Below are 15,368 nucleotides of genomic sequence, written 5' to 3'. Positions count from 1 at the left end.
CTGAGACAGTGGCTGCCCCCTGAGAGAACACAGCCGATGGCCCTAGTCTCTTACTTTCTTGGCCACGTTCCTTGTTTTTGAGAAGCTGCAGTTTCTGCTCCCTCTGGTGTTTTTCCATCTCCTGCTCATGGCGGTGCTTCTCCATTTTGCGCTGGTGCTCCAGCAACTCCTGCTGATGCTTCAGGGCTAGCATATCCTGCTGATGCTGGGACAAATAGCAGAAGTACAACAGCCCTAGGTTACTACTATTGCTTGTAGTATTAATACAATTATTGATTATATTGTACCACAGATGTCCATCATCATATCTAGGTCATCAGATTAGGCATTACAGTACTATTTAGTTACAAGCACCAGATGACTGCGTCTGTTTTAAAGAAAACTTGAGGTAGTAGTCAACCATTATAGTTTAATGTTTTTATATATTTATAACATGCTTATATATTTTTTCTAGATTTTGCAGTGGGACTTTTCTTCACCATGCTAAGTCTTGCATTTTTGCATTAGCCTAGCACCATATCTTTATCAGCTCGCTTTAGAGTAGAATTTTGTGATGCAACTGAACCCTCAAGTAACATTGACTTGGAACTAAAAAGACTAAAAATGTATGGTAGCAAGCTGCAATCCTGGTTTTATTCACAAATAAGTAAAAGGAGCAAATGGATTAGCTTATTTTTTAATGCATAACAAGACACATCCAAGATCTCTCACACATGGTTTTCACCAGTAAACTATATATAGAAGAAAGGCACAGGGACATGCAAGGACTTGCATAGTCACAGAATGTTAGCTCCTGAGTTCTGCAGATCCTTCCAACTGTAATCAAAGTTTTGTTATTATTGGATTTACTGTATAAACACTTCAGTAAATGCCTAATGGATTATCAAATAACATAATCCATCCCACCTGCACATTTATTTTCATCTCAAAGCTATTTCCCTTACTCCAGATAATTGGTATTATAAGCAACTTATAGCTTTTCTTGTTCTCTGAGTCGTTTTGTGCCTTTCAGTTTGTCCGTATAATCAGCTACAACACCCTCCTAAAGTATTGGGACATCAAAGTCAAAACTACTACTTTTGCTTTACACTCAAGTAGTTTTTATTCCTGAAAGTATTAATATTGGGAAGTGCAATATAACATGCTTATATGGGTAATTCCATGTGTAGATTTTGATAATTAAATCAGCCCAGGGATTTCTAGTGACCATACTTATTGGTAAACATTGAATTTAAGTACATTACAGAGAGCTGATGTCAGTATTTGGTTGAATACCACTTTAAAACATAGCAGTGAAATACTGTATGTAACAAATAGTATTGTTCTAACACACTAATTATGGGAATTGTAGAAGACTGCAAATTAAATTAGGCCTTTATATTGATGCATTTCTAGTGCTATAACGCAGCACTAGAACAGTTTACCCAGTACACTGTCTCAGATGGCCCGACTTCCCTAGTCCTACACATTTTACAGATTACAGCAACATCACTCATTCCTTGAACATTTTCACTTATGGAACAACAGAGATCTGCTGTTTCTCCTAGCTCCAATCTATAGAGGCAGGCTGAGCTCAAGCACACATCACCAGAGAATGGTACAGATTAACGGCAGGTCAAGATAAATGCCAGTGTGTGCTGAACAGCATAACCGATCTATTACCAAAGCCACAGGTAAATTACTTACAACTCTGTAAGCTGCATTAAAGCACAGCATGTTTAAATAACAGGATCACTTAAGTCAATACACTGATACAACTATGTGTAGAGCTGGTTCAGAACAGAACCTTTTAGCACTGAATGTTCTTTAACCCTTTCATTGAGAAAAAAAATCAATATTATCTCCATGTTTCAAAAGGTTCATCTGGTATTTCGGTGCCTTTTAAAGTCTTAGGATTAATTTTCTGAATATTACAACATATATATAACATATTGATCATAATTGAGCACAACATTGTAAATTGTGTCTTAACAATGCACTGTAAAATTTTCATATCCCTAGATTTAAATTTTAGATTATATATCCTAACATTCTATTCGCCTTTTTCTCACATGTTCTAAGATAAATAAAATGTGTTAACACAAACACCTAAGTCTTTTACATGAGTATCTTCTTCAGATGAAAGATGAAAACCCAGTGTTTCTCATCCTGTAGTTTAGGTTTTTGCTACCTGAAACTAAAATTCAGCATCTGTCTACATTCAGTTGTGAATTATAAAGCATTCTGAATATCTTTTCAGATTTTTTGCTGAATGACCTATTGTGGCACCATCTGTCAACTTGACTAGTTTACTACCTACAGTATCGTAGAATCTAAATCACTGATATACTGTAAATTAGAAAGATCACACATTATATAACTCCAATTTGAGTATTCACCCTTTATCAGTACTCTGTTTTCTACCCAATAACCAGTTCTTAATCTGCAAGCATTGCCCTGAATTTCTACAATTTGAGAATTAATCTTTTATGACAAATGTTATCAAAAGTGATAAGAAAAACTAAATATACCATATGACACTCTTTTTGCATACAGTGCATTACTGCTGTTTAACTTTAACAAGTTAGGTAAGACTTTTCTATTCTATATACAGTATGCATGTCATTGTTTTTCCCATGAATTGTTCCAGTTATTAGTAATGAAACACTTTAAAGCTTGAATAGCTATGTAAAGCATCTAAAAGATACTACAGTAGAAAAATCAAAGCATTAACCCAAAAACTAATTGAATGTGATATTAAAGTAAGAAATAGCTTTTTCTTACAGGCACGGGCAAAGAGAATATACTGTACCTGTGGCAGTACAAGAAAATAAAGAAAAAACTTGTATTAGTAGGCACACTACACACTGACCAAAGAAATTGAGATGTGGAGCCTTAACTTATTTAAAGGCAAGTTTAAATAAGATAAACACACATTATCATAATGATGACAGATTAACATAATAAAACAGGCTACATTTGTTCCTAATGTGTATTTATTGTTATCAGAGCAAAAGGAAGGGAACCATTTTTAAGATGGACTTGCTTAAAAGGTTCCTTGTCAGATGTGAGCTTTCTTAATTTTCCAGACATATAAAAATCTACTGATTAGAGATGTGTCATTTTTTCATATTAAATCATGTGGAAATTCAAGAAGGAATCATTTCTGCCATGATGTTAAGATAAAAATCAAAGGACATGAAGTTATGGTTCTTTTCCAAATAACTCCAAATAAATCTTTCAATGATCATTTCTTCTAAATTGGCAATAAAATCAAGCCAGGTATTCATAACAAAACTGAAAATGTGCAAAAGTTTAACATTCCTCTGTAGACTGAATGCAATAATTCTAGGTTTCCTTTGTCATCATTGCACACGTCATCCACAGAAATAAGAGTAAGCTGTTATATATTGTTGACTTGCAAGACATAAGGAGATAGAGAATGGTAACATTTTTTTTTTCTTGTAGGAAACATCAACACTACATCCACAGCATTCTTTGACTCAAATAAAAACTTTCAGTATTCACATTCACCTGAGGTTTCAACTCTTAATCGGTATTAAGAAACTTTGGTTATTTTTTATTACTATGTACAGGAAGTGAATAAAAAACAACAACAATGTAAAAGTTCCTTATAAGGGTGCTGGGCCACCATGTGTGGCCAGTATGGCCTGTACAGTATGTGCCATAGCATAGAGTCTACCACTGTCCGAAATTCTGTAGCAGGGAATTCTTACACAAGAAAGTGTAAAAGGCTGTCTCACATGTTTTTCCACAAACATCCCATAACTTTTTTACTGGGTTCATATCTGGTGAATGGGTGTGCCATGAAATATGGATAACATCAGTGTAATTCTCATCAGTACACTGGGTGACATCTCATGCTCTTTGGATGAAGGCATCGTCATCCTTGAAGGCAGAAAAGATACGCTGGGGTGAAGGTGATCATTCAGTACCAATTTGCAGCTATTAGCATTGACCTTCCTTTCTAAGGGAATGAGTGCACCCAAACCTTGCCCACCACTGTTGGAACCAAACACTCAGGGCTGTAGAGTTCTTCAGACTGGTGACACACATGAACCATTCATGATGCAGGATGATTCATCCCACCATGTCACATTTGCCTTTGCTCAGTAGGACTCACAAACATGCACTACCGGGTGTGATGACCGGTTTGTGCACTGCAACTTGATTATGGTAGCCCAATCTGTGGAGCTCTGGGTACTGTTTTTCAGAAATAAACTGCTTGCAAGTCAGCAACCAATTTAAATTCTAATTACTGGCAACCAGATCTGTCCAGGAGTTTTCTACATGAACCTAAGCATGCTGACATATTATTTGTTTAATTAGTGCATGAGCCATAACTGTGTAGAAGCCCTTACTTTCAATATGCTTGGTGTACTCATTTAAGCACGGGTTTCCATTTGTTGTCCACTACCTCCGACAACTTTGGTACCACAATGTTTTATGTGGGATAGCATGATAAATGTTCAAAGCAAAGTGACAGAAATAAAATATTTATTAAATTAAATATTATGCAGTTTTCAGGAAGACTAACTCAGAAATACAATTATGAAGAACTATGGCTAATACTACTAATTATAAACTCAAGCTACAACAGCCAATGTTATAGGATGTAGAATGTGTGTATCTTCAGAACATATCTAAAGCACTATAATATTCCCTCGTAATAATACTTTCCAGGTAGCAAAACTACAATTCACTAGCACTGGACAGTACAGTAGCATTACCTGTACACACTGTTTTGTCAAAGAAAAGGTACATGAAGATGAAATGCCTGATAAATACCTTTTTGAAAATCATTACTTTTTTTCTTGAAGGAGGACACCATATCAATTCGGCAGCAGCACTGTGTTTAGGTGTACGTCTTGGCTGTATCTTAATTTCTACTTAAAGTAGCTGAAGGGGGCTAAAAAATGGTCAATCTACTGTTGATCAGAGAAAAGAACATAAGAACGAGAAGAGGCCATTTGGCCCAACCAGCCAATCCAATAGTTAGCAGGTATGATCCAAATATCTCCTCCTTTCCTAAAAGAAGATACTGTATGACTTCAACAACACAAGTGGGTAAAACCCCCTAACCATTTTATCCAGTACAGGGCTGTGGGGGAGCCGAAGTCTGTCCTGGCAAGCCTCCCACAATGCTTTGGTTCTAAATGCACTTCCAGTGTATTTGCAGTGCAGTTTCTACTTGTGCCCTCTGGTTTGTTGTTTTAGCACATTCTTTCCACCTTACTTGCCTTTATTTATGATAGAGAAATACACATTCAGATGAAACCACAGTGTAAATATATTTATCATTATGAGTGTCAATAATTTTTAAATATGTAGTCCATCTTAATTCAGGATTTCTGATGGAACATTTTTTTAAAGATTTAACAAATCAATATATATATTTTTTGAATTATTAGCTATAAGATCACTTTATTGGCCATATACAAGTTCTTGTATTAGGAATTTGTCTTTTTGCATTCCCCAGCTTGTTCTCCATGAGACACACAGGCACACAGATGGGGAGAGAGAAGCTTGGGGTCAGAGCGCAGGGTCAGTCATTTATACGGCACCGCTGGAGCAGTTGGGGTTAAGGGCCTTGCTCAGGGGCCAAAGTGGCAACCTTCCAGCCACAGGCACAGATCCTTAGCCAAAGAGCCACCACACCGCTCCTTGGTAACTCAGTAGTCTATTTAATTTCCACCTTACCATAAAAAATTGTGCAGGTCAACTTTGATCTAATAGTAGATTCATTCATATCCATAATTACCCATATCCAAATTTAAGTTATGCTTTTAAATTTAATGAAACCATGCTAACATAATTACTACAAACACAAATTGCCTAACTATCTTGATAAGAAGAAGCTGATTGCCTTCTGACTCCTGTTTTCTTGTATTACAGGGCTGTCTTTTGTGCTCACAAAAGCTTTGAAATGTCCCTGTACATTTTTGAGGATGAACAGTGGCATTATGTCACAGCATCCTGAATTATTAAATGCAGACTTGCATAAAAACTTACAGTGCATGCCTAGGGTCAGACAAACCAAGACTGCCACTATTGTAACACTGTGCAATATTTTAATATCTTGCCCTGACAAAGACATTAAGTCTTAACAGCAAGCAAATAGTGTGAATCCAACATTTTATCAACAAAAACTTTGTCCTGATACCATTTGAAACGTACCTAATCCAAAGCCTAGATTGATCCCTAGCGTCTTTTTTTTTCAAGCGAGGGAGTAACAAACTAATACAGAACATACCCACCTACCCCCAGCTGCTTGATTTTTTTTTAAATCTGTGAATCATACAGTACAAGTGTTCTCTTATTGGAAAAGAAAAGGAAAAGCAAAATCCAATATCCTTTCCTGTGTTTGTCAGTGAAGTGTCACAGCAGAACACACAGGGAGCTCTGCTTCATTCACACATAGCTGCTACAAAAGGGCACTAGTGACATTGATTACTTCTTTCAGAAGGCCTATTTTTGGAGCAAAACACACCGCTGCCATGCTTTTTTCTTTTTTTTTGGATCACATTCTAACAGAATGAGAAGTCTCCTGAGTCCTCCTGTAAAATCCCACGGTGTTTCCTAAGGGCAGAATTTCTAATGTAATCTTCTTCTCTGAGTGCTACTATTAGTTTTGGTCGTGCAGACCAGCTTGACTGTCATGTTTCTCATGAAAGCATCTGCCTAACAAGTTGTGCAGCAAACTAATGCAAATAGATTTCAACAGATGCTTGTCAAAGCAACAGCAACACTTGATCTTGAAAAGGAAGTAGGATTCACAAGGTATAAAGTATTATGTTATGCTTATCATGTGTGTGCCCAGTGTCTAAGATTGGAAATTTCATCACCAAGTACAGTAAGTGAGTCCTTGTCTCTTTCCACTACCTCCAAAGCTTTTCAAGACCCTTACAAAGAATCAAATGAATGTATTGCCTAGGTATTAAAAAAAATAATATTAAAGACTTAGCTTTTTAATTTCTACACATATATATTCTCATGCTGAAAATATTGCTTCTCCATCTCTGCTGCAATATAATTGCATTCTTCATTATTTTATGATTTAATTTGGATAAAGTAATTATGCATACTTAACTATAGCATTTAAAAACAAAATACTCTAAAATGTCCTTGTTTTAAAAACTTCAACTTTCTAGAAGCTGAAGGAAGCTGCTCAATCTATGCAAATATTAAAATCTTCAGGTATTTTCTGTAAACAGCTTGGAATCAGATTATCCCTTTGATATTAAATTGAATATTATTTTCATTGTAAACTTGCTCATTTTTGCATTTAAACAGTATCTATAATAACCCCATGGTTTTCAAGTCTCTGTAGTTTTTATGTACAGTTATAATGTATACTGTATATAGCTCAGCTCCTCACATTCCATATTAATGACAGCAAGTAAATTACTTATTTATTAGTGATTTCTCTGGATGTAAAAAAAAAGAAAAATCACAATGCTTTTGAATTCCACAAGTATCAGATTTTCCAAATCACTATTCAAATTCTTTAAGTTTAGAAAATAATTCCTGTGATGTTTTCAAGAAAATCAAACCACCTACATTGATTGGATGGTCTTGTTTACCGTTCATATTATATGATAGGTTCTCCATTTAAAAATACCACCAGTTTCATTTTGAGTGGCAATCAAACAAGACTTTGGATGACAACCTGTACAGCTCCTTAAGAGTTACAGTGGTTGGCTTTACCTAATTTTAAATATTATTACTGGACTTAAAATATCAGTTCTCACTCAGTCATTTGGGCTTGGGGCGTGGGGCAGAGAACTAGACAGCTTCGACAGTAGTCCTGTTTGTGACACAATTTGGGGAAATATTTTTGCTTCTTTTAAAAATTCAGCATACAACTTGATCCTTTTTCAGGTAGTACAATGGCTCCTATTTACGTATGTTTTGGAAATGCTCTATGATAAATAAACACCTCTGACTTTCTGTAACTAGCATATTATCACTTCTAACTTCTAACTGTGATCCTGTTCAACTAAGTTAATTTCCATGTGCTAAATCCTTTACTGGCAGGTCTCACTAAACTACAGCTAAACATTTGCAGGACTGGGTAGAGACATAGGTCTCTGACTCACACTTGGTTGCATTCATTTACAAAAATTGTCCTCACAGAAATACATACAGGTAAACTTTGATGTGATAGGCCATAAACTGTGCCAACCTAGGCAGAGGCATTTAAAATGTTTTACTAGCCACCTTTCCTTCTTCTGTTTTCAGGACCTCCATTAATGTTAATTTGTTTTGTAGTTGTGATAATGTCTGATACGTTCTAAAATGTTAATCAAAACAATTAAAAACATAAAGTACCCTTTTGCCGCTTCGGGGTATATGCCACCTTGTGCCTGTTGCTTGCTGGTACAGATTCCGGCTTCCTCACAACCGTAAATTGGATGAAGTGGACAGAAGACGGATGGAAAAAAATAAAGTGTACTGAGGTGGGATGTAAAGTACTGTCACCAGGAAAAGAAGACTGAAACTGATCAGATGGAGGAATGCATGAAGTGGGAAGCACAAAGGAAGGGAGACCAGCTTTTATGGTGCCTATATCTAAAGAACGCCTAAAGTTTCACTGAACTCATTATGTGTCAGTCTCTGAAATTAACATGAAAATGGTCACATTCATGTATAGAATCCATGATTAACCTGCTGAGAGAAGCACCTGTGCATCAGTAATTTTGAAACAATTTAGATACAGAAACCCTAAGAGAAGGAAGTCTTTCCTTGGAGCAGATGTCTGTCTACTGCATGGAAAGCTCTGTCTCGAATATCTGCTCACCCTTTAAACTAGTAGTGAAGTTCACTACTTTACACTGGACTGTAGAAGCAATGTAAATGTTCTGGGCATGGAACAGCCAAGAGACGAGTAACTTCTCCATGGTAACATGGTTCAGTAATACAGCTTCTATCAAAACAGAAGTGCTATGATACATATCACTGTACAAGTTATGTACAGAGCAGGGCACTGGAATTTTTATGAATAACCTATCTTTCCTATTTATGTATTCAAATGCAATCACTCCCAAAAAAAATCACACAGTTATTGTAACCCTTACTTTTTTTGGTGTTTCCAGTCTACCTGCCCTTAAGGCTGTAATCATCTACCATTACAACCAAACAAATCAATCAATATTTTGAAGATTTGCCACTGAGTATTTTACAGAATTATATACTGTAGACACAATTACTGTAGGGGTAGCTGTAAAATATGACTTGTTTTCCTCTGTCAACATCAGAAAGGGTCACTCAAGCTACAGAGTGAAAGTGAATTCAGCTAAATTAACAGCTTTCTCCAGGTCACGACTTAAGAAGCTCCATGGACTCAAGCTCTTTTAATGCAGAAACAAGCAGTAATTTCATAGAACTGCTCATAATTTTTTATTGTCTCACTGTCTACGCAGCTCTGCCTTTAAAAGTTAAGAATTTCTCAATACAAGCTTAACCCATAAGACTGTTGACATAATTCTACGATGGTCTGAGGGACTACAATGCTGTTGATTTAGTACAAATCGGGAACATTTCGACAAAATGAAATACAAGCAGAGGTCAACAAGTAGGGGAATTGAAGGTTAAGAGTTACCTTGACATGCTCTTGGAGCTGGGCCTCATGCTGGCGAGAGAGCTGCTCGTGCTGTCGCTGGAACTCGGCGATGAGGAGCTGCCTCTGGATCTGCTGCTTCTGCTTGAGCGCAATGAGCTCCTGCTGCAGCTGCTGCTCCCGCAGGCTTGGGTCAGCAGAGGCAAGGGAGAACTGGTGATCCACCCGCAGGTCCATGGGAATTGCAGTTGGGGAAACTTGCAGAGGCAGCGCTGCGCTCACATCAACTGCAGAGGGAGGGAGAGAAAAGACCCATAAAACACAGGCATATATGACAGCAGCAGCAACATCTTCCACATTAGGCTTTGGGATTGGTAGGATTACCCAGAGGAGTAATGTTAGCAGATCAGGGCTCTTTGTAAGCACTAAATGTGTTCAGAGAACACATGCAACAACAGATAAAACTAGGAGATTCAACACAGTGCACTACAAAAAAAACCTCAAGCCAAAGGCGGAACCATTAAAGAAGCATAATGGTTTAGACATGAACAAGCAACATTAAATGAAGTTTCCAGAGTTTCTGATTGTTACACTAAATAATCATTAGTATATTTTCAACAATCACTGGACCAGACTGTCTTTGTGTAAAAGATTTTCCATTACTGTTTTGTACAGTTTTACAAACTGCTTTATTACTGTATTCTGGCATTATTATATTGCAAAATATCCTTCATTTTATCCCTGTATTGATAATATGTCATGAAAATGTCAATCCATTCTGACTGAAATCCTACTAAAACAACATACAAGAACAATTAAAAAATTATATTACTAAACCTTCTTGCTTTTGCTATCGAACACATAAAGCATCAGAAATGCACTGTGCTAAGCAAATCCTGAGCTTTGACTCCAAAACCACACATCATTTGTCCAGCAGGCAAGAGCAGGATCTGGTTAGTTGTTCTAAATGTTCCTACCATAGCAATAAAAGGTACATTACGTTTGCTATTCCCATTACTGCCCAGCTTGAAGATAACCCACATAGCCCCCAGAGGAAAGAAAAATCAATCTGAGAATCACAGCCATGCTAAATTGACCTCCGACCAAGAGCTGAACTGGTAACCTCAAGGTCCAAAGGGATCCACTGTATGGGAAACCACTGTACCACTTGGTTTGAAACATCCAGTTCCATTGCTATCTTAAACAGCAAGCTGAGAGCTTTTGATTATCGTTGGAGTGCTGCACGAAAAAGAAAGTAACCACCACGCTTTCTCGAAGGAAAGCATTTCCAATAAGCATTTTTGGTTTTATGTACAGTAGCTGGTAATTTAGGCTAAGCTGAAATAAAGGAAATCAAGCAGGTTCCTAAATGTGAGTTAATGAAAATCTTCAGCTTTTAGAGAAATACCTAAATGGGTCTGGAAAGTACCATTTGCTTACTACACTGAAACTGCAAATCATTTTAAAAACCACTGGGACAAACTACAGTACAGGCTTCATACAAAATGTTTCAGCTGAAGAGTAGAAAGAACAGAGCTGAAACATAAGTCATTTCTGACACTGAACCTAGAAAACATATTCAAAGTGAAATTATGGCATGGAAATGAACCAGTCCTATTGACCGGAAATGACTGAATGAAGTGTTATTCATTGAAAATATCGCAGTTAAATAAAAGGAATGATTATCACCATAAGAGATTCTGAGACAATGGCCACCTTGACATTGAACACAATGAGACTATCTGCATTTCATGAACCTATTTACAAATGCTTTATATACTAATGTAACTGACTGGTCTTTCAACTGGTATCTTACATTAAGCTTGTGTTTTAAACAAAGATCATAGTGCTTCTTCCCAATGATCTGCTGGTCTTTGTTTTCCACAGTTTCATATCTACATCTTGATTAAGTGCAGAATGTTATTCATTTGTTGTGCATCTGAGATTTTCATCACCTGTTAAAGTTCACATTAAAGTCAGGTTTATACTGTATATCATAACAGAGCACAGCACAAAATGTTTATACAGTAATAATATGAATGATACAGAATGATAGTTATGGAATTGAAAATAAATATTCTCATCTTAATTACGTGTTTGTAGTCACAGTGGGGCACATCAGAAGATAACAGCTCTTCATTTAAGATAATAAAAGCTGCTTTAAGTAAACTCAGATTGATCAGAACAAATAAAAAGGGTAAATAGAGCTGCGTCTTTAGTTTAACTGATAAATGGCATCATGTACTGTATAATAGCAATATTGTAGGATTTTATGACTGGGGAGTATCATTTCTTTCATTCTTAATGCAGAAACAAATTAGTACTACTGACTGTTACCAGGCACCTGTAGAAAAACATCTTCTGAGAGCCCTGTAAGTTCACAGAGAGAGTAAAAGACAGGGGTGGTACAGTATTACATATGTGAGTGGTGTCCAAATGGGCAAACCTTTAAAATTAAAATAAATACTTGAAGAATCTGAGGAGAGGAAAAGGGAGATCCCTGGATACATTCTCCTGGTTTTTCTTTTACACCTCAGATGTGGGGCATGAGCTTTTGCTGTGCTTTTTCTGAGAAATACTAAACAGGACAAAGTAGACCTGTGTCACCAAGTGAGCCCTGAGGGAAGCCGTGTCTTTTGACATCATTACTGGCCACAGCCTTCCGAACGTTTGATTTTTTGTGAATGTGCACCGGTTCACAAAGAGGCTCATCATGCAGGGCATAGTACAATTGAGGGAAACACTGTCGACATTCATAGCTTTTACCCCTTCTGGTGCGTCAAACGTGACTCCCAATGCTATTTTTCTTCAAATGCCACAAGTTCAAGCTAGAAGCAGAAAACTACTGTTAACCTAAAGTGCACCATATGAAACAAAAGGTCCTAACAAACAGTCTTTTACAGCTTAAAGGCCTGTATTGCATGAATATTTTATTTGCTGAATAGAAAACTCTTTTCATAGACCCTGTCTTGATAACTTAATAAAATCATATTCATGACGCAAACCAAATTCACAAAGAGAGCATTGAAGCCCATGGATGGAAACGTATTGCCTGGGACAAGGCCGCCCAGGGATTTCTGGAAAGGAAGTCTTCTTAAATTAGCTGTTTCCTTAAGATTTACTTGAAATAAATAACAGTGACAGTGAATTGTTTATTTATGTACAACCAACAACAGTAAAAAAAGTAAGATACGTTTGCTGTGAACTTTGTCTAAATTATGAGGCAAAAAACCAGAAGCACCACACAAGTTACATGTTTCACTGAGAAATAAGAAGCATCATACAATTCTATTTAGTTAAATCTAAAATCAAATGAAGTATTTGATTCTTTCCCATTTTTTTCTTCTCATTAGGAGATGGAATCCACATTTTTGGGGTTTAAATCAATTTGTCAAGTCTAATCCAAAAATGACGAAACCAACAGTGTTGTATCAGCATTTTTAGCATCTATTTTCATACAAAAACAGACCTACAAGAGAAGGAGAACGTACTAGAAACTTTAACTGCAGAACAGAATTAAAAATAATGCAATTTAGACCAATATTTAACACTGCTTACCTTACCAATATAATAAAAAAACATTATTTTGTAGCAATTGCTCCAAAAATAGATTTAATGCTAAATATGTTCGAAGTAAGAATAGAAAAGGTGTAAAGAGTGTGGCAAATTTTGCACAGGAGCAAAATTCTTTGGTCCTAGAATAGGTTGCCCATTTTTATTGAAACTGGTATAAAGTGGCTATAGTGCAATAAAGATCACAGCAACACTTAAACTAAAGTAAAATAATATCACACATCACATTGAGTACAATCCATTGCCTCAGAGCCATAATGAAATATATCCCATCAGTGACCACACTGCATAGAATTCCACCAATTCATGCTTAGGTTTTCAGGATTCAACAGTAAGCAAACAACAGCACTAGGGCGATCATGATGACACCCAAAAGTCGTCTTACCCAGAAATGTCAATATCCTTTCACTTCATCCTAGCTTTAGTCTATTAACGTTTAAAAAGTGTGAGCATGACTTTAATGAAACTCAGCTCTGACCAAACTCTGAACTGAAGAATATTCAATAGCATTCCAATTATTAAAGTAACCCAGACTTATTAGACAAAGATGACATCTAGCAGACACACAAGGGAGATTTTAAGCAACTAAGTAACTGGACAGACAAAAAATGTTTGTTTTTTTTTAGTTTCAAACATATTTAGCTTGATTTTTTTTCCAATGACGCCACAATGAAAAAGACAGTAATCCAAGTAATTTTGTAACCAGATACATTTTCCCAAACTGATTTGCTCATGTGAAACACACCTCATTTTTTCTGTGTGCAGATACATGGATGAGCTGAAAAAAATACTGGTTCTAATTATTGTGCAGGTACAGTATATGACAATAAAAATAATCAAGTTTATATAGATGCTGCACATACATTAACAGAATAACTGGTGGCATTTAAAGACTTCAGCAATACATAATGATTACACAGAACCAGAGAGTGAACACGCCATGCCAAGTGTTCTCGGCTTCAGTGCTCACCACTTTAATTGGTATGTAATTTAACAAGACAGGAATCCATCCCTGAACAGGATCTGTTGATGTGTATGTCTGTTTAACCATATACAGTATATACAGAACAAAAGATCATTACTTTAGGTCACTAAAATGAAAATGAAAAATAATAAAAAAAATGTTTTTTTTACATGACAAATTTACATTTTTATTCAGTCAAAATTTGCTTCTGGGTCTGTTGCTCTCTCCATATTTAGCACCACAGATTGATGATAGCTGCATCAACAGCCTGATACAGTAGCTGGCCTTTTTAAGTCTTTCCATCTTTGCTGTAGCCACGACACTGGAATCCCACATACATTTTCTGTGTATGAGATGATAGCTATTTACTTAGATATCAAAACCATTACTGCATTTACTGTGTACAAAACTAAACACTGCTAAGTATGCTACAACTTTTCCTTGGAAGGAATATGAAAGGAAAACGGCACATGACATATCGATTCCTTTTAGCCCCCCAAATCTTGTTCTATCCAGAAGCAAGTACTACTACACTATCGCTCAACATGACATCTGCATACATATTGAAACTGGGATTTTCAAAAAAGTTGATTTGCTGGAAAGAAAAATTGAAGCTAGATTTTTTTTTGCCTGGTTTGAAGGGGTCTTCTTCTAGAGTGGAGTTTCAAAGAGGGGTATAGGGAAAATCAATAGAAGTGTGGGCACAGCAGTGAAAGAGCCAGAGACAGCCCGACACAGGAGATTTTCAGCATACAGTGTAACTCTATATTCCCAGTAGAGTAGTGAAAGAACAGTGCAAGTCTGAGAGAAAGAGGCTGCTACGGCTACTGCTGCTGGAGCTAGTGTTATTGGAGAGATCTCTCCCTCTGGATCAATGTATTTGAACTTAATAGTGCTGTGCTTTCTCTATGTGATTGGTAGCCCACGCCTTCCTATTGTCCTCATCTTGCCCTCCTGTCAGTTTATTCCTCTCCTATCACTACTGACTTGATTCCCTGAATTTTGCACAATCATCCGTGTGCTCTAACTTATGGCCCCTTCTCTCTAGAGAAATCTAGAAATCCATTCTAAAAATCAAACAATTTCATGTGACAGAACAGTGTTGATGTTAGATGTTGCACAGAGCTCTTTAATCATGTCTACACAGATGGTGTAATAAAAAAACACTATTCAAAACTGCTCCTACTTTAGTTTTTGTTACATTTCCATTATATATGTAAAGACTTGAAAAACTACCAATAAGGCTAGCACCACCTTATTTTTAAAGAAAAC

General features: G+C 36.5%; 1 protein-coding gene across 6 annotated transcripts in view; it reads right to left on the bottom strand.

Annotated features, from left to right (window-relative positions):
• The window catches only part of hdac4 (histone deacetylase 4), a 244,485-nt gene that overhangs the window by 74,673 nt on the left and 154,444 nt on the right, over nucleotides 1–15,368 (bottom strand). For all 6 annotated transcript variants that reach the window (XM_088930368.1, XM_088930369.1, XM_088930370.1 and 3 more), the window contains 2 exons: nucleotides 9,602–9,846; nucleotides 55–205 (listed from right to left, as the gene is read on the bottom strand). In XM_088930368.1, coding sequence (XP_088786494.1) covers nucleotides 55–205; nucleotides 9,602–9,846 — 396 coding nt within the window. The remainder of the gene's footprint in view (nucleotides 1–54; nucleotides 206–9,601; nucleotides 9,847–15,368) is intronic.

Source organism: Atractosteus spatula, chromosome 13 (assembly GCF_055471065.1).
Source record: "Atractosteus spatula isolate fAtrSpa1 chromosome 13, fAtrSpa1.hap1, whole genome shotgun sequence".
Lineage (NCBI taxonomy): Eukaryota > Metazoa > Chordata > Actinopteri > Semionotiformes > Lepisosteidae > Atractosteus > Atractosteus spatula.
Note: the sequence above shows the minus strand (reverse complement) of the source record. Positions and strands in the feature narration are given on the sequence as shown.